Source organism: Gambusia affinis, linkage group LG18, assembly GCF_019740435.1.
Source record: "Gambusia affinis linkage group LG18, SWU_Gaff_1.0, whole genome shotgun sequence".
In the NCBI taxonomy this organism is placed as follows: Eukaryota; Metazoa; Chordata; class Actinopteri; order Cyprinodontiformes; family Poeciliidae; genus Gambusia; species Gambusia affinis.
In genome coordinates this window covers 3,562,537-3,581,403 of record NC_057885.1, presented here as the reverse complement: position 1 = coordinate 3,581,403, position 18,867 = coordinate 3,562,537, and the positions used below count along the sequence as shown (strand labels likewise).

Below are 18,867 nucleotides of genomic sequence, written 5' to 3'. Positions count from 1 at the left end.
ACTAAATGGAACAATATCATTTGTTTATAAAAAAAAAACATGCTGAAATTACAGATAAATCTTTTGTTTTTGTGTTTATGAATCCATGTGAAATTGATTCAGCAGCCGAAAGAAACTGAAACTGAGAAAGAAATGGTGCATCTGTCCAAACGAGACACGGCGCCAATCAACGCAGAGAAAAGTTGAGATTTCAGAAAATTGTAATTTAATAACAAATATTTACACTGAAGACAAAATTCAGGGAAAAAAAACAAAAAAAAAACAGAATATAACTTGAAAAAGAAATGTCAGAAACAAAAGCAAATGGAACTATTTTTTCTGATGCCCCACAAACCCATCAGTTTACAGTTGTTCCATCACTCTGAGGTGGATGAAGACGGACACGGTCAGTCAGAGGAGCCGAACATGCAGAGAGTTTATCAGGAACATCAGCACCAAAAAGCAAAAATTTAAATTTATATCCACAACTTCTGAGTCAACACTGGTTAAAATGTTTTCCCTCTGAACTCAAGGACCCAACAGAAAGGTAAATAAAGAGAGGTTTAGGTTTTAGACAATAAAACATGTTCTGATTGAGCTAACCACGTTATAGTGCAAATTAAATAAACGAGAAAATAGTTTGTTCCTAAAAAGCTAACAATTCTGCCAAAAGAAATATTTTCTGTAGCTTCCACCGAGCTGAAGAGTTTCACTTCATTTTCATTTGAGCTGAAACTGACCCACACATACAGGAGAGCTAATGCTGCTCCGAGATGGCAGCAGAAAGCCTTTCTGGTGAATCTGGAGTTTGTAGGGGGAAGAGGTAGAATGTAGATGGACTAAGGTAATATAGCACTCTGAGCAGGCGATGGAAGTCAGACAGCCAGTTCAATGTGTGTGTGTGTGTGTGTGTGTGTGTGTATGCAAGACTGAAAGGCACAAGTAGACAAACAAACCTACGAAAAGATTGAAAAGTCAACTGAGGAAGTCAAAAAATTAGATCTCACACACATGCCCACACGCACACACACACACACCAGATGTCTGGTCAGTGTCAACACTCGTGGCGACTGTGAAAAAGGTTTCAGGTTCTGAGAGAGGAAAAGGAAACGTGGCCGAGTTTAAATTAAAAAAAGAGGAAGCGCTTATAAAACAAGGCACTTTTCGTTTTACTTATTTGCAAAAGCGCGGTCTCAGAAGGGCTCAAAATAAATCTGATGCAATGGCCATCACTAAACTGTCGAATTAAAGACAGCTAGAGCTTCGAATTGAAGAGTCAAGAACTTAACTGGTCATTTGTGAGACGGTCTAAAATATCGCCAACTTACTCCAGAGCTGATTTTGGAAAATTAAAGTTTTGAAAAACTTTCATAAGCCTAAAGGAAAAGCATCGGTTTAGTAGCCACAATATCAACTCCCAACGAATGACAAAATCATCTTTCTTTTCCTCTGCATGCCCTCAGTCTCAAACTGTGGAAGGAACAAGGCACGATGATCTGAGGCACATTTTAAAAACCGCTAGCATGTCAATCTGCTAATGCTAGGGCTAACACTGGGGTCTGTTTTTAAAAATCAGAGAAATTTTAATCTTCTGGACTCATTTGAAGTCGGATACATTTAAACATCCAGAAATGCTTTAAAAATTCAAAGTAGGTGAAATATTTAAACAGTCACACTTACACCACAGGAAGTGAAAGAAAGAAGTATGAGGGAGTTTCACCTCGAGGTAAACAACATGCTGCAGCTGACAAAAACACATTTATCAAGTTAACTGAACAGTTTTCTCACCACAAGCAGAGTTCTAACTTTATCCCTGCAAGATTCATTTTACTCTAATAGAACCTCTGATAGAACCTGCAGTTTACTGGGAACTGTCCAAAAATCCAGCTTTAGCCAAAACTTCTTGTCCTCAAGTTTTTTTCTATGCCAAACAGAAATATGAATGCAATATTGTTTCAACAACGTACATCTTCTTTTTCCTCTTCCAAGGGTAATGCACAGTTCCAGTCCCTCTGCCAGCCTCAGTTCTATTACTACCTAAACCCAGTTAACTAGAAACACTTAACCTGTTTTTATACTGCCACATAAACTTTGCATTTCACCATCCAGCTTTTAAATTTGATGACCAGAGCCTCAAACTCAATCCCTCTGTGTTGTCTGCATGTAATCATACTAAATTACATTCGCAACGTTTTTTTTTAATATTGTCATTTTAAACACTCTTTGCCAGTTTCTGCTTTAAATTGAAGTGAAGTGAGTGGAGCAACTCTTCAAAGGACGAACATCAACAGCACCAGCAGCTGGACTCATGGCAAAAAAAAAAAATCTAAAACTTAGCTTACGACTTGTGGGGTAGTGTCTATGATTCCAAGTGTGGCTTCGCGTTGTCGTTTTCATTATTATTTTTATTCAACAATACTAAAACTGCTGTCGGTCAAAATGATTCGTTTTTCAGAAACTCATCTTCCAGACTTGAACTCATTTCTAGTTACTTTTGTGGCTTACTGAATCCAGGTATTGACTGCAAATACATAATTTCCTGCACTTGTCTTGACCTTTAATCCAACATGGCAGTGAGTTCCACGGAACTGTTGTTATTATCGGTTATTACAGAGGAGAGAGGCACACAGTTCCTCCATGACGGCTCGTCTCTGATCAACATCGGTAGCAGATGTTAAGGATGTCTCCCCGACAGCGTCGACCTCGTAGGAAAAGCTGAATTTAAATTCATAATATTCATAATTGCAGACGCAGCTGCTTTAATGCATTTCCACTGCAGGACGAGAGCAGGGATAGATGCAGCGCCTGAAGTCTTTACAGCACAATTCTTCCACATTTGGTAATGTTAGAATGTATCACCAATGTAAAGAATATATCTTTTCTTATTGAAAAGATATATTCAGTTAATTTTACAGAAATCTACATACAACTCTTTTTTTTTTTTTCAATTTCAATAAAAAATAAAAAAATAACTTTCTGAAGCATATTTGACTGCAATCACGACCTGAAGTCCTACAGTGAGTCAGTTAAAAACCCTTTTCAGACCGAAACAGAACTCATCACCTGTGCAGCTGTCGGCAGCCGTTCATAAAAACCTCACATCGACACATTTGACTCACCGAATGGAAGCTCAAACATCCCTACAGACGAAGCACATCAATCAGTTCCCTTTCAGTTGACGCAAACAGCTGCCAGGTGACTGGGCGTCTTAACGTCGTCGTAATTTCTCATTCCGAGTTCGGCGGCCTGAAGTGGAGAAGTGAAAGTGATTTTTCTGGACGGGCTGGGTTTGAGTTTTCTTTGTTGGTAACTGGCCTCAAGGTACCAAATAGTCATTTTCCTAAATTGTCTGTTCTCTTGTCCTCTTCCAAAAAAAAAAAAAAAAAAAACCCAGAAAAAAAAACAAAAACCTTAGTCTCTCTTAGTTAATATATTATTCAAACTTCTGATGAACTCAATAATGTTAAACGATGGTTTATATTAAATAAACTATAGAAAACCCGACCTGCAGTGGCTGTGTGTGCATCCTGTCCTCTGGAGCCCTTAAACGTCAAGCATTGAAATTCTTCAAAGCTTTGCTGAGTACAATGTGTGTTTAAAATGTTCAGGTAAAACGCTAAAGAGAGATATTGCTTAATTCACCAATCAACTTTTCTACCAGGTACAAAGGAAAGAGACAGTTTTTCAGAAGCAAACCAAGCTTCTCCCTGTGCAGTGTGTGTGTGTGTGTGTGAGTTTGTGTGTGAGTTTTGTTTTTAGTTAGAACAAAAAGAAAGAAGACTGCAGATATAAGAGGAGATGAACAGTGCAATCCAAAAGAGGTTCTGCCTCTCGTCTGAAGGAAGAGCTTCAAAATGGAGTCTGTATGTGTGTGTACTGCTGTGAAGGAGTGGAGGCTGTAGACGAGGTGGTGTTTGGCGTGGTGCTGTTAGCCAGTTGATAGGGAGAGGAGGAATCGGATAACTGAAGCTGCTCCAGTTTCTTTAAGTATTCTTCTCTGAGGGCCAAAAGCTCCTTGTAGCGCTGCTCCACTGGACTCTGCTGCTGAAGGCGCACACAAACACAAACACACACACACACACACGTGTTAGTGAAAGTTATAGTTTTCCAAAAAGACAAGTCTATCAAACTACTGACAAACACTGTGCCTTCAGAATTTGGGAATTTCTTTTATATGTTTGCCATTATTCACCTTGTTGGTGTTTAATCTGAAATCTTTGATAGATTTGTCAATGAGAACTGTTATTCTGATGTCAATGCTAACTAGCCTTAGCATTCATGACAAGCTGTGCTAGCTAGGATGAGATTGTGATTGACAACACTAATTACTAATCATTTGTAAGTAGGACTTACAGCACTGGGAGAGATTATGTGTCTCATACCAAACTGTCACGACATAGTGAGAGTTTCAATGAATATGTAAAAATATATTTTTTTTAAACAAACGCTGCATACTGCAGCTTGACGCTCCTCCATACAGCTCTGACCTGTTGTATGTTTCAACACGAGTCCTTAAAAGAGCTGACAAGCTTCTGCTGGTTTTACCAAAAACTGAAGCTCAGAGGAAATCGATTGTTCTCAACCATGGCTCTAAAATCATAGACAAGTTGTTCAGAAATCAAAATCAATTCGGGCTGTTTTACTGTAGAGAACAGTATGAAAGCAGCCCAAATTGATTTTGAACAATTCATCTATGATTTTACTTGCAGAATTTTTTATTACGGTTTTATTAAAAAACAGTTATAAAACTATTTTATACGGTTTTATTGTATTTTTGCATAATTACGACATCTCTCAAACACACACTGGACGTCCTACCTGGTGTCGTATACGTGGGTTCCAGCGGATGTAGTAGGTCACCCACAGCTCTAGGTGGCGCATGCTTGCCACGGGGTAGAGAACCTGTCCAGACTCTGGGGTGTAGAATGGGTTCAAATAAATATCCATCTTGCTGTTGACCAGAGACCACAGAGACACCGTCTTCGATCGCAGCTCCTGAGTCAGAGACAGAGAGTAACTCAGGCTGCTATCAATTCAGCTCAGGTTATTGATACACATCCTGTTGTCTCAAGTCACTTTACAACAAGAAAGTAAATACAATCCAATCAGAGAGACACATTTCAAGTCAATGACAGAAAAATGACTGTGTGTTGATCTTTTTTATGGGTGTATTCATACATAGTAAATATAGGGAACCACTTTCTCAGTATTTGTGGAAAATCAGAACCTTCTCCTGGTTCTGACTTTTTCTGCAGCTCTACTGAACTGTACCAGATAGATTTACAGCAGTCTGTCTCAACCTGTGGTCCAAAGCCCGTTCTTAAGACACTGCATGTAAACCAACGTTTGTTTCCGGACAAGAGGTCAAAGTGCAAGGTGTACTGCTAGCTAATCAAAGGATTGTGTTTAAAAATAACAGTGGAAAAGTGGCTTAAGACGAGGGACCTCAAGTATGCACAAAAAATATCAGGTGCCATGTTTTACGCAGAAGCCGACATGTAAAAAATAAACATGGTGTGAAAGTTTGGCTAAATATACACAAACGTTTCACCTGCAACGCAAACTCTGTCTGTGGACAGTAGCAAACTACAAAGCACCTAAATACACTGGAATCCGACTCTGCACCGAGAAAAAATAAAAACCATAAAAATAAAAAATAAAATAAAAAAATCGCCGTATGCCACCTTTCAGTGTGAAACTTGCACATAATACATGACTTCATCCAACACCTCATATGTAATGTTTGCTTATTATTATTGTTACCGTATTTAGACAAGGTTTAATTCTACTAAAGTTCACAAGACAACTCACTGACAAAGACAGAAGCTCACAGTCCTGTAAGGAAGACGGAACAAAACCCAAACAATTACACAGATATATATATTTAAAGTACAAGGATGTGTGTGTGTCGGTGTTTGTTTGCATGTGTGTAAAACTTTTGCAAAAGTACACCAACAAAAGTGGTTTTAAGAAGTTTAATTATGGCCGTAGTCGTTTTGAAGCAACCCGTGCGTCGCCTTTTCACCACAGTAAGACGAATAAGTTTAGTTGTTTGCTGACTTAAGCAGCCATGTTAAAAAAAAAAAGAAAAAAAAAAAGAGAAGGTACCCTTGACGGTCACTTACCTGCTGGTCTCGTACACTCTCACAGTTGTAGAGGAAAGTCCCAAAGCGACAGCTGTAGAGATGATCCAAGATTGTGAGCAGGAGATGCTCATTGAACTCAAAGGCTGTAGGAAACTGAGAGGACAAAATCCAGTCATTTCTAAGACGCCAACAATCATGTGTTTATTTATGCTCCTTCAACCAAATTCTCCGTTAACCTTTAGAGCCATTTCTTAACCCAAACAGCCACAGCTTGACAGACCTTTAGATGAACCACATTTCACCTCTGTTCATGTTTGTGCTAAATCTTTTTCTACGTTAAATTGACCTGATTTTGGAAATAAAGTGCAACAATTCTTGAGTTTACATTTCAAAAAACCAAGCTGCTTAGAAAACCTTCTGAAGGCCCTACAGAAGAAACACTAAATTGAATGGATGCTCACTGAATTTGTCTCATATTATCCTGTCAGGTCAAAGAGTTTAAAAAATATATATGTATATTTTTATTAGTGCTATCAATAAATTAAAACATTTTAGCAGATTAACCACACTCTAGCTCTGTGATTAAACACGACTAATCGCTATGCTTAACTTTGGAAGAAACAGTTTTATTATCTCCAAACAAACAAGCCAGAAGATTCTGAGTTTTCCAGGTTTTCATATTCAGGAAGGTTTAAGAGAAATACTGTAAATTTAGAAAAGCTAACTATAAATAGATTGTGCTTCGGTGGAAGGACAATTCATTGTTACAGTAGCATCTTGGTTTTATTCAATATTCTCATTGGGTGTTTTTTTTTTATTTTGCCACTGAGCACAGCAGCAGCTCTTATAGAAGAACTGTAAAATTTTACAATGTCAATGTCAAATTTATTTATATAGCACTATGAAAACAGGTTTAAAACAGCACCAAAGTGCCGTGCAAAAATGATAATCAAATATTTTCATGAAACAAAAGATAAATATTACAAGAAAAGAAAAAAATCCATATAATGTTAAAATAATAAGTAATAAGAGTAATAATAATAAAAAATCAAAACAGAAGAGTTTTGGTATCAGGCCTCAATTAAATGCCAAATAAAATTGAGTTTCTAGAAGCGATTTGAGAAGCGAAAACTCTGCTCCCTTCAGAAGTTCCTCTGTTGTAATTTAAATATATGCAATTCAACCAAGCTCACAAAATAACTCATTCCAGAAAAAAATATTTGGAGACTTTGTAAATATTTTCTTTTTTAACAGTTTCATCAGATATAAACAATCAATTAAAAAACAATTCAAATAAATGTCTTAATAAGAGCATCTTATCAATCACTTGTGCTTAACTAACCTGTTTGGTCATCTGCCATACACAATCAATGAACTGAACAAATATTGGCGATCTGTCCTGGTCTGCGTGGTTTTTGTCACCGTGGCCGATCCGCTAAACACACAAAACACAAAGGGCTTATGTGGCAGTATAAAAACAGGTTAAAGGGCCGGTACTGTGTGTTTTCTAACCAAAGAATGCCATTTTATAGCAAAATCAAGTAACTAATGTTACCTTCAGATGTCATAAAATTTGCTTTTAATTTTAACATTTTTACCAGCGTTTCACTGAAACGTATAATGAGATTTCTCAAACATGCATGAAAGAATCAGAGCAACAGTGCAGGTATTACAGCATGATATAAAGATCAAAGATGTGGATTTACATAATACTGCCCCTTTAGTAAATAAGCTGTGCAATCAATTGCATTTATGTGGAAATTTCATTGGCATGTCTTATAGTAATTATGATGTAATTATAATCCACAAAACTACACAACTGTAGAGAATTCTGAAAAAAAACCCAACATATCAGAATCTTACCGATGCAAATTTGTGACCAAAGCTGATCCATTCCTTTTCAATCAGGACCTACAAAGAAAAGTGTGACAGTTTATTTAAAATCGGGACGAATCCAGCCGGTTCCGTCTGCTGTGAAGTTACCGACCTGGAAGCCCCGTAGCGTGCGATAGTGGCTGTCCAGCATCAGCATGGCCAGTGAGGTAAGCTGCGCCGTCCGGTCCCATCCGTCACTACAGTGAACCAGAACTGAATTCCCACTGGAAACCTTGTCTGCCACCTGGATGGCTCCCGACAACACCAGCTACACACAAGGAGCGTTTAGTATACATACAAAACCTTTGAAAGTAGAAGGAGTCTTTCTGTGCTTACCTTAATATGTTCTAACCAGTGTGTAGACTCTAGACTGGACAGCCAGTGGGATTCCTCCACGTTTGGGTAGACGATATCTTTGAGTTTCTTAAGGGACTCCCTCATGACGTGAATATTCTGGATGTCCAGGAAGACTAGCTCAGCGTTTAGGTACTCGTCCCCTTCATAGCCCCCTCCAGTGGCCTGAAATTGCCAACACAATGTGAAGCTAAAGTTATGTCGGTAGACATACGAAGAACATTTCCGTAACACTCTTATTGGAAGGACTAAACATTCACAGTATTCATAACAGACCTAAGTAAAACCTAAAGGAAACTCCTTAGCAGGTGCAATCCAGTTATTGTGTACGTCCTTATAAATATGAGGAACACATGCTGATCATTAAAGAGAGCAAAATACTGGGAGGAGCATGTGCATTGATTTATCACCCACAAAGCCATTTATTAAACCTGAACCATGTTGCTAGTGATGATTTTGTGTCTATTTTTATCCCGTTGGAATAGCTGGTGCAAACTGGCACAGTGAAACATCTACAGTTACTGTGGGAAAATACAGCAGGTATAGATACAACGACAGAAGACATTGCTTGTCAAATATTTAAAGATAGATGAAAAATACTCTACAGCAAAGGTAACTTAGAGCTGCAGGACTACTTAATATTTCCAGCGCGCCATCAATTCATTGTTTTGTGTGGGTGGCCTGCAGCCAACAAGAGATGGTGCAGAGGGGGCGTGCTGTGGTGGCGAAGGGGACAGCGCGACCCACGTTTGGAGGCCTTGAGTCCTCGACGCGGCCGTTGCAGGTTCGATTCCTGGACCCGGCAATATTTGCTGCATGTCTCCCCCCTCTCCTGCCTAATTTCATTTAAGGGACACTATATGTGTGTCCCTTACATGAAAGGGACACATATTTATAGGTTAAATATGTGTCCCCAGGAGGCGTCTTTTTTTTAAACCTTCATGGGTTAAAAAAAGAAAGAAGAAAAAAAAGATGGCGCAGATTATATTTGCCTGCCGCATGTTCCACAAATTGTGTGGGCAAAAAATCAATGCAGCCATGCTACTAACAATATTCATGCAATCAAACAGAAACAAAATTACCACAGCAAAACTGAAATATTGTGGTTTTGGTCGTCATTTAATCAACAAAGCAGCCTTAGCTTTTCCTCTAACCTGCTTCTTTCTCATCCTGTCTTCTTGGTCACCGAGTCCAAATAAAGATCTAAACATTTTCAACTCTCCAGTTAAGCCTCTTGCTCCAACTCATTTTAGACAGTGTCAGTGCATCCAAACCAAATATCGCGGCAGATTTCACAATTATCTTATTAACTCTCTTTTTTTAACTTGGAGATACCCTTCTGTCTCCACCCTTTCTGGTCGCTGTAACCACACCCTTACCATGAACACATCAGTGACTCAGACTGTCACTGTCTCACTCTCTTCATGCATGTCTTCCACTATTCTTTCTCTTTTTTTTTTTTTTTTTTTTGCTACTCTTGACTTCCTCATGTGGTGTGAAAGTTCCTCTTTTGGTACACTCTCATAATGCTCCTTTTAGATCCTCAAAGGCACAACAATGCTCTTTCTGACCTCTGTGCTTCTCTACAAGACTTCTAAGAAGAAAAATATGGCTTGTGAAAACTTCCTCTGCATGAAATCAAACAGCAGCAGACTGATTTTATCTCTCTTCATGAGCTCGCTTCAGCCTGATGCATTTATTTCATCACTTGATGCTGCTCAATATTTGTACTAATCCATCCTCCTGTCTATTTCCCTGTCCTGGTTCCTAACTGATGCGGTCAGAAGGTGAACACAGTAACACCACAGTAGCGTGAATTGTTGAAACTTGATGCCAGGTTGGTTGCTATTGTTTGAAAGTACTTCTTTTTCCTCCTGACCTTGTTTGCGACCGCGTTGACGTTGGGTCGGGCGTCGTAAATGGTGAGCTTTTTCGTGGTGTCGTTTGCCTCTCTGATGAGGTCCAGGTATCGCTCGTCGTCTTTATTTCTTTTGCCAGACATTCCGACGAGGGGCTGACTGCAGCGAACAATCACTGCCTGATTTTCCCGGTGGATCCACGACAGAACCTGGACCAAAAATCAAAGACAGTTCCATGTCAGGTGAAAGAAATACCGTGGCAACGTCTGCATGGCGAGACGTGGGCACAACTCATGTGCATGCATTTTAAGAACGTATTGAGATGTAAACACTAGACTTCTGTGATGTAAACAAATCCCATTGATTAAAAAGCTCGATCTTACCGGTATGCGTCCTCTTGACCGGAAGGCGGCCACTCTTCTAAGGTCATCTTCTTTACTTTTGAAAGGGACTGCGAGGACAGTCGGGTACGTGTCACACAGATCATAACTCTTATTGATGAATGTAATACGCCATTTGTTGTTTGGTAAGCCCTGTAGGAGAAACATTAGATTAGAAAAGACTGACCACAGTACTGTTTAGATTTGACACAAGTTAAAACACAAATTCTAGCCTGAAAACGAAGCAAATAATCCAGATGTTTACCTGACGCCTGAACTCCTCCATAGCTTTATAGACGAACCAGCCATTCTCAGTGTACTTTTCCTGATTCACATAAGCAAAAAGAGGCTGCAAGAAAGGAGGCATGCAAGCACATTATCAGTCGACATCTAACTAACACAAAAGCTAAGATCAAGTTTGGATTTGTGTCTGTGTCACATCTGAATTGCATAATTAGCAGGGTCCTGATAAAAAAAGTTTCAGAGGACACAGATACATTATTTAGTACTTTATTCTTCATTGGGTTTTCTTTTTTTTTTAAGTTCGTTTTCTGTTCATTATCTGTCGCAGTAGAACTTACCAAACTATGTGAAAGAGGAAAGGCAAATCTGAAGAGCATGTCAAAGATCCCCCTCCTGCTGTGGCCTTCCTGTTTCAGAGCAAACCTCAGATTCCTCATGTCCTGAAGACCCAAAAATCAGACACTTTACCATCATCACAGGAAAAAACATTAGAGAAATGTACTCAGTTTTACTTTTTTTAAAATAATGGTAAAAGTATATAAATTGGACTGGTTTAAGAGACTAATGTTTTAATAAGAAGATAAATAAGAGAATTTTTCACTGTCTCAGGGAACCAACAGAGACAACGGGTAAGGATATGATGGTCACACCTTTTAGAAGCTACGTCTGCAACAGGAGCCTCAGGTTATTCACTCAGAACGTTTTGCACATTATCTCATTTGTGTCCCCTGGAAAACCAGCTAACTTTTCCCAGAATTAAAGAGTTCTCAAACAGGACCCACTGCTACGAATTCTTAACTCACCATCAGCACATGCTTGGGTTGTAATTAGCATTGAGCTAAAAAAACAATAAAAATCTCAGAAATGGAATGTGGGAAATTTTTTACTGCTGCACTCCTCCTCAGTTTTTGGATGTTCAAATAAAAACAGCAAAAGCGCACGTTACACACCTTGCATGTGATATCCAATCCATATGAGTTTTCTCCACGGCTCGATGCTCCACCCATCTTCTCCACTCGACTTATGACACCCAGAGGAACGTCCAGGGCCAGCGGCACGTCCTGCCGCACAGAGGAACAGTCATTGATAAACAATATGGATGGAAATATAGAATTCACAGCTCAGGTAGATGCCTGATCAAAAATCCACTGCATATAGGAGGGATATTGATCATAATTACTGGATATTGATTTTTTTTTTTCCTCTGGTACAAATGTAATGTACAAATTGTGTTCTGGGGTTTTCTGAGTTGTTATCGGCAGATTCTGGATGCTTATAGATTACCATTAGAAATATTTATTTACCAACAAGTTTTTTATTAGTATTTATATCAAAATTTGTGCTATGAAGTTGTTAATGTTGACAACAAACTGCAGCATGTCAAGCTGAAGGCTGAAGAATGACTGTTAATAATTGTGTGGCGAGCGGCCGACGGCCTGCACCGACATACAAACACTTTAGAAAACTTACAGCATCTGAGCTCTTGAAGTACAGTCTGTAGTTGGTGATAAACACTTTCCCTTTAACAGCTCCATTGAATGGACACATGTAAATGATCTCCTGATCTGAAAATAGACACAATATCCAATTACTCCCAAGACTTCAACATTTTTTACTTTGCGTCATGTTTGAGCCTGTTAGAAAAACTGATTAAAAAATAAAATAAAATAAATAAATAAAAAATACAAGAAAAACAAATTAGTAGCAACCAATTCCATGGCTGCTTATTGTTAATTCTGTAGAAATAAAGTATTGTAAAAAGTGATAATAAACCGCAAGAGCTGTTCGTATAATGAAAATGACCTGCATGCGACACTTCCAGGCCTTTTAACTCTTGTCAGTTTGTAGCCCCATTACAGGTTCACATCTTCATCATTTGTTTCATCTTATTGTTTCATTCTGAACTCGAAAAAGAATTTTTATTCTCACATATACATACTTGTGTGTCGAGTGTAATATGTTGGAATACTAAAAACTTGCAGTGTCTCAAAATGTTTTGCCAAACTCAAAAAAATAAATAAAAACTTAATTTTTAAAGTGCATCTGAGTGGTGTGTGTTTACATGTGTATGTTCTGCAGCAAGGACATTTTATTTACATTAATTTCTTATAAAATGCATTTTATACCTGTAATTCGATCTTCTCCAGGAAGTAGAGAGACATCCGCTAACAATTCCATCTTTAGCGAATTTCTGCCAGTCTAAAAGGAAGAAACAGTTTACACAATTAAAATACAAATTAAAGATATTGGTAAAAATAATAATGACAATAATCAAGAAATAGGCTAAATAAACTACATGAAAACAAATCTACAAAGCATCAATGGGAATTTAAATAGAATATAGAACAACAAAAAACATGACACTTTCGCATAAAGTTTACAGTGTTTTACAGGAATATATCGTGTCTGTTTTAGTATAAAAGCTCATTCCAAAGTTTACCTCCACTGTACCGGAGAGAAAACTGACCTCAACTGGTCTGATACTTGGGAAGATTCATTCCTCAAGTAGTACAACCTAAACTCCAAGCTGCTGTCGACCTGCTAAAACCATGGAGAGGCTGCTGACAGCCTGCAGCACAGTGTGCTCTGCTGCAGACAATGCTGGGCTCCAGAGTCATAACGGCAGCCCAGAGAATCGTTGGTCTGATGGACATTTGTACCTGTAAGGTTATGGCTTAATAGGGCCATAATAACCATCACCAAAGACAGCTCCCACCCTGGCTTCTCTCTGCTTCACCTCAGGGAGGCGCTACAGGTGCAGCCGAACTAAAACAGATTCAAAAATAGCTTCTTCCTGAAAGTAATAATCACCCTGAACTCTCACATACTGATTCCAGCTAGTCATGGCAGCAATCATCACAGTCCCTGAACTGTGGGTCGTTTTTACACCAAACCAATTACAGACAGTTGTGTTCATATACTGAATATTTCGTGTTTCTACTTGCTTTTTAGGCATGTGCTTTACAAAGCAAATTATTGCCTGACCAAAATGTATTCAAATCATCTCCTGAAATTTGCTGCATTTTACGGAAAACATTTCGATTCCAAATACAAACGGAACAAACAAATTCAACCTACGCTAGCGATGTGAGAGTCCAGAGAGCTGGGGTGGTACACAGAGACGGGTGAGGCCATCGCTCAGTGAGTGGCTTCCGCAGTCTGAGAAATCAAAACACAGGCTTAGACGTCATGAGCACAAATCAAGTACATTTAGAACGTATATTTCGACTGGAAAAACGTATACGACAGTCGGAATTATCAAGAGTCTTCGTTCGACGCAGGAACTTTTTATTCTGCACCATCTAAAGTGAAGACTTTATTTACTTCTTCATCCCTGAAGCAGAAGTAGCAGAGGCCAAACCGAGCCGTCCATACTGAGAACAAATGGAAGGCTTTTTGACGAGGAGTTTCTGTTTACATGCAGAAACACTGGACACAACACCAAGGTTAAAGTCTGATCTCCAAATATTTGGTGCCATTTACTGTGAAAACTATGAAAATGTCAATAACTGTATAGCTGTGACTCAAAACTCCACAAAGACACACACACACACACACGCACAAAAAAAAAGACTCCGCAATTTGCTTGACAATTTAGCAAAATTCTGCATACTGACTAAAATCAATTTAGAAATGCCTTTTGGCAGTTGTATGTATAGAAATTGTGATTTTACAATGAAGATGTAAAAATGCTAGAATTTCGAAATTAAAAAAAAAAAAGAAGAAAAGACGGCAATGAACATCAAATGGGTAAAAATAACAACAAACTTTGCATTTAACAAAATAAGAAGAAGTGGGTGATTAAAAATAGAAGTGGGCAGACTTCAAAACCAATAAATAAGCAAGGGGTTTTACACAAGAAATGAGTAAACAAAATCCCACGGGAGCCGCCTGACATCATGTTGATGTCACTTGTAGTTTGGGCGATTTAAAACAGAACGCTCCCCAAATGACTGCCTTTAAAACACGCTTCTCAATAACAGAAACCATCTGAACGGCTACAAAAGACCTGCTCACATGTGAATACAAGCTTCACTTTGCAGAAGATCTATTCTAATATGCAAAAAAAGACCAAGCTGGTCAAGTTGCGACCACCCATCATGAAAGCACAAGCAAAGAGACGGCCTGTATCCCACATTAGAGAAAGTCTTCCATCACTGGACAAGAAATCTCTGAACAGAGTCGCCTTCCTAATCACAACAGTTGCGTCTCTCGTTTTGGTGCGTTAATCTACATTCCACCTACATTCTGGGTAGGTGGAACGTAGGTGACTCCACCCACATTTTAATTGTACACAAAATTTATCTTTCAAATGAGTCTTCTGCAAAACTATGATATCTGTAGTTTATATCCTTAGCTGATCCATCAACCAAGCCCACGTTGGGTCACCCAAATGTGCTTTTATTTAATTAGATGCAAGGAAGAGTGACTAAAATCTGGTTCCTCTTGTCGACAATAGAGCAATCCAGCCAAAAAGAATTAGAAACAGGATACTTATGTTTGCTAGCAAATGAAGAGGTGGTTAGATCGACAAAGACTGACACAGTCCTTTCTGACGTAAATGTTTTACTATCTTTTTCTTTTAAAATAAGAATATTGTACACTTGGTTCATTGTTGAACAGGTTTAAATAATACAATATCGGGGTGCTGTGGAGAGCAACCCACATAAGGAGGCCTTAGTCCTCCCCGTTGTAGGTTCAGTTTCTGCCCTGATGACCTTTGCCACATGTCTTCCCTCTCTCTCGTTATCCACTTTCTTGTCTGTCCACTTTCAAATAAAGGTCGGTAGGGCCAACAAAGACTTGGGGGGGGGAACAAAAAAAGACTATATTTTTTTGTGATTTTATTTTTTAGGGGGGGCCCACAGTACTTTTTACTGGTCAATAGTTTCTTAGAGTTATTAAGTATTCAAAATAAAGTTGTTTTGTCTCTGAGTATGTCTGGGATTTTGATGCTGTTATCACATCTAATTTGTGGATGATACTGAACTTTTACAATGATAGTCTGCCGTTTAAAATCAAGACCATAATTGATTTTAGAGACTCTGAACATCAAAGCTGATCACATGTACGGTTTTCAATGGTCGGTACACTTTGTCCTGAAAAGATTTATAACTGTCTTGGAATTCCAAAGAACCTGCTGTTATTGAAAATGTGCTTTTCTGCCCTTTCCACTAGTACTGATACTTAGATTTAATGTTAAAAAGAAAATTAAAGCAGAAATACATCATCTCTTTAAAAAGAAATAAAGTGAGTTGCTCTGCTGAGTAATTATTTTTGATGAGGTTTCAATCAAAATGTAGGCAAAGTCCACAGGTGGTGCAGTAAAACAACTATACCATACGATAGGTACTTTCATTTCCTCAAACATTTCTCACTTGGTCGGTTCGCAGTTCCTACATTCAGAAAGGTTACACAAAGAAGAGCAAGCACCCCAAAATATACATAACATTCAAAACTTGATTTGAGCACCTAGGCTGCAATAACAGAGATTACAGCTGTTTCCTACCAGCATACAAATGGCTGCATCAGAATTTACTGAACAGGTTGTGGAGCCGGTGAACGCGTCAGAGCTGTGAGCACAGAAGCAAAAGGCCAGACAGCTCCTTTTTAAAAACCCTTTTAAAGTTAGCACCCAGCAGCAGGCTCAGCTGTGGACCTGGACCAGGAAATAGTGAAGGCCCTGACCAAACGGCAGCTTGTTGCTCTACAAATGAAGCGAATTTCTAGCTCACAGTTCAGAAAAACACATACCAAAGCCCGCTTCGCAAAACTTTATCTGGGCTGACATGACGCAAGGGCAAGCAAACGTCTTTACCTACCTGAAAAGTGCAATTGTTTTTGTTGCTAAATGTCGATGTGTTCTCGTCCAGCCACAGTAGCAACTCACTCTGCGTCACGTGCCGAGCTGTCACAGCTCAGATTGGTTAAGTTTGGGTCTCCTCCATTACAACACCGGCGCACTTGCCGGCGCACACAAGCGGTGTCCGATGGCGCGCGCGCGCGCCTTATTTATCTAAAATGCTATGCAACTGCACCGTATGAGTGATAGAAACAGAGAAACCTTTTCAATACCGTAGACATTTCAGTGTTATAATGGTCTTGTGTTCTTAATGTATTTCAGGACTTTAACCTTTATATTACTGCTATTATTGCTTTTATTCTATTTCTCCAATTCCTATTCACTGTAAGCTACTGATGACATGATCATAGCTGTTCTATCTTCTTTAATTCTATTCTGCGATGTTATTTTTGCTAGTTAAGAGATAAACTCACTCTGGTAATGTAGAGACAGGAAAAGGAGCAGACCCACAAATTGCTCTCTATGGAATATATAAGATTTAATTCGTAATATTTCACAAAATGTGAGATGTCCAGGAACTTTACAAGAAAAACCCCCCACATCCAGTTCATATATACGAATATCCAATCAAATCATATTACAATCCAACTTAATTTGTGTAGTATTGTGCATTACAACGTTTGTTCACAGGGAGCCACCAGAGGGAGTGAGTGTTTCACTTTTTGTCATTTATGTAAAGCGGGGGTCCACAAACATTTCCATGCCATGGCCCCCAAACAAGATTAGCATCAGAGCGAGGAGCCCTTTTGCAAACCCACAGGCAATGCTACAAAATGTGTAAAGAAACATCAACTTTTAGAATGTCTTTTCTCACCTTAATATGAATGCTACCTCATATACTCTACAGTCATTCAGAGGCTTAATAAATGTAATTATATCTAGAAATTAGATGACCTTAATAAAATCTCTGAATATCACATAAGTGATCATTCACTGAAATCAAAATAACAGATATTTGTGTTTGAAATTAAGGTACTTTATCTACATTTATTTAACAGAAAACCTCTAATAACTAGCTCACAAAATACCGTTCTTACATTTACTCAATATTTTGGTTTGAACTTGAATCAAAAATCTTTGAGAAATAGATATTTATACTTATCAGTATCACAAACTGCAAATATTACGCATTGGAATCAATAGCATTCATCTTCAGCCATAACAGTGACCTCTAACCTTTGTATATTTTACTCAGTACTTTCAAATTGTAGAAAATCATTTCAACACATACAACAAATTGCAGCTGCTGTTGTTAGTCTTAGGTCTCACTTATTTCTTTATTGTTAGCGTTGTTACAATGTTCCCTTTAATAATAAAAAATATTTAGTTTTTGCAAAATGTGAAACATATTCTCATAGTCATAAAAATATACTAAACCAACTCAGATTAGGTCACCCCACTTTGTGGATAATACAGTTAATGAACAGTAACTCAAGAAAAGAAAAAAATGAAATATTCTCACTTGTTCATATACTTCACTCAACCCAGAACAGGATTAAAAACTGCTAGTTAGGACAAAAAGATCCAAAGGAACTCCTATTAGATTAAACAGGAAAAACTCCTGGTGTACCTTTTCTTATTCTGCCTAGCAACCCACAACAGGAACAATTAGTTTATTTCACTCAACCCACAACAGGAATCAAACCATCCAACCATTTTCTCCTGTTTCCTTGCAATAAGAATAATCACCTGATGGATGTTTCCTGCCCTCCTTCCTGCTTTTTATATTATCACTGTAACAAATTGCTGTATAAAAACGGCAAAAACTGAACAGTATCATACTGTTTCTATTGAAACACCGTGCACCGTGGAAAAACAATGCATTCTGGGCAATTGGTACTGTTTTTAATAAAATACTGTAATATACTGTGAGTAGCATTGCATTTTGGGAATGATGTTAGATTCAACGGCATAGAGGCTCTCTTTAAACAGAACGCTACTGTATTTCTCAAGAAGACACTTCGTTGTGACATGTGGAAGCAACCTCTAGAATTTTCTTTACAAGGACTATCCATTTGAATCCTGCATTTTATGAGCCAATCCGGTAAATTGTAGCATACTTTATTTGTTAGATGATGCTGTCATACAGTTGTCATTTTTAAGCAGACTGTACTAACTTAGTTAACTTAGTAGCTAACTAAGTTAGCTTAGTTAATCTGTCATGCTGTAATAAGGAAGCTAGCATAACATTATTTGATATATCTTGTAGATAAGAAGGTAATTAATTA

The 18,867-nt window shown here is 38.3% G+C and overlaps 1 protein-coding gene across 3 annotated transcripts; it reads right to left on the bottom strand.

The window, feature by feature from the left end:
* Positions 1-3,336: 3,336 nt before the first annotated feature.
* On the bottom strand, positions 3,337-16,734 carry mtm1 (myotubularin 1). Of its 3 annotated transcripts, none has more exons than XM_044097924.1 (16): positions 16,599-16,734; positions 13,855-13,935; positions 12,903-12,975; positions 12,247-12,341; positions 11,727-11,837; positions 11,115-11,216; positions 10,799-10,882; positions 10,537-10,686; positions 10,174-10,362; positions 8,277-8,459; positions 8,053-8,208; positions 7,929-7,976; positions 7,408-7,500; positions 6,105-6,218; positions 4,798-4,974; positions 3,337-4,020 (listed from the first exon to the last, which is right to left on the bottom strand). In XM_044097924.1, exons 2-16 carry the CDS (start codon positions 13,909-13,911, stop codon positions 3,829-3,831), a joined length of 1,824 nt encoding a protein of 607 aa, XP_043953859.1. In that variant the 5' UTR covers positions 13,912-13,935; positions 16,599-16,734; the 3' UTR covers positions 3,337-3,828. The 3 variants fall into 3 exon arrangements, with proteins under 3 accessions (XP_043953859.1, XP_043953857.1, XP_043953858.1); XM_044097922.1 differs by having other exon boundaries at positions 3,337-4,023; positions 16,599-16,732; XM_044097923.1 differs by lacking the exon at positions 16,599-16,734 and adding an exon at positions 16,531-16,548 and having other exon boundaries at positions 3,337-4,023.
* Positions 16,735-18,867: the final 2,133 nt, after the last annotated feature.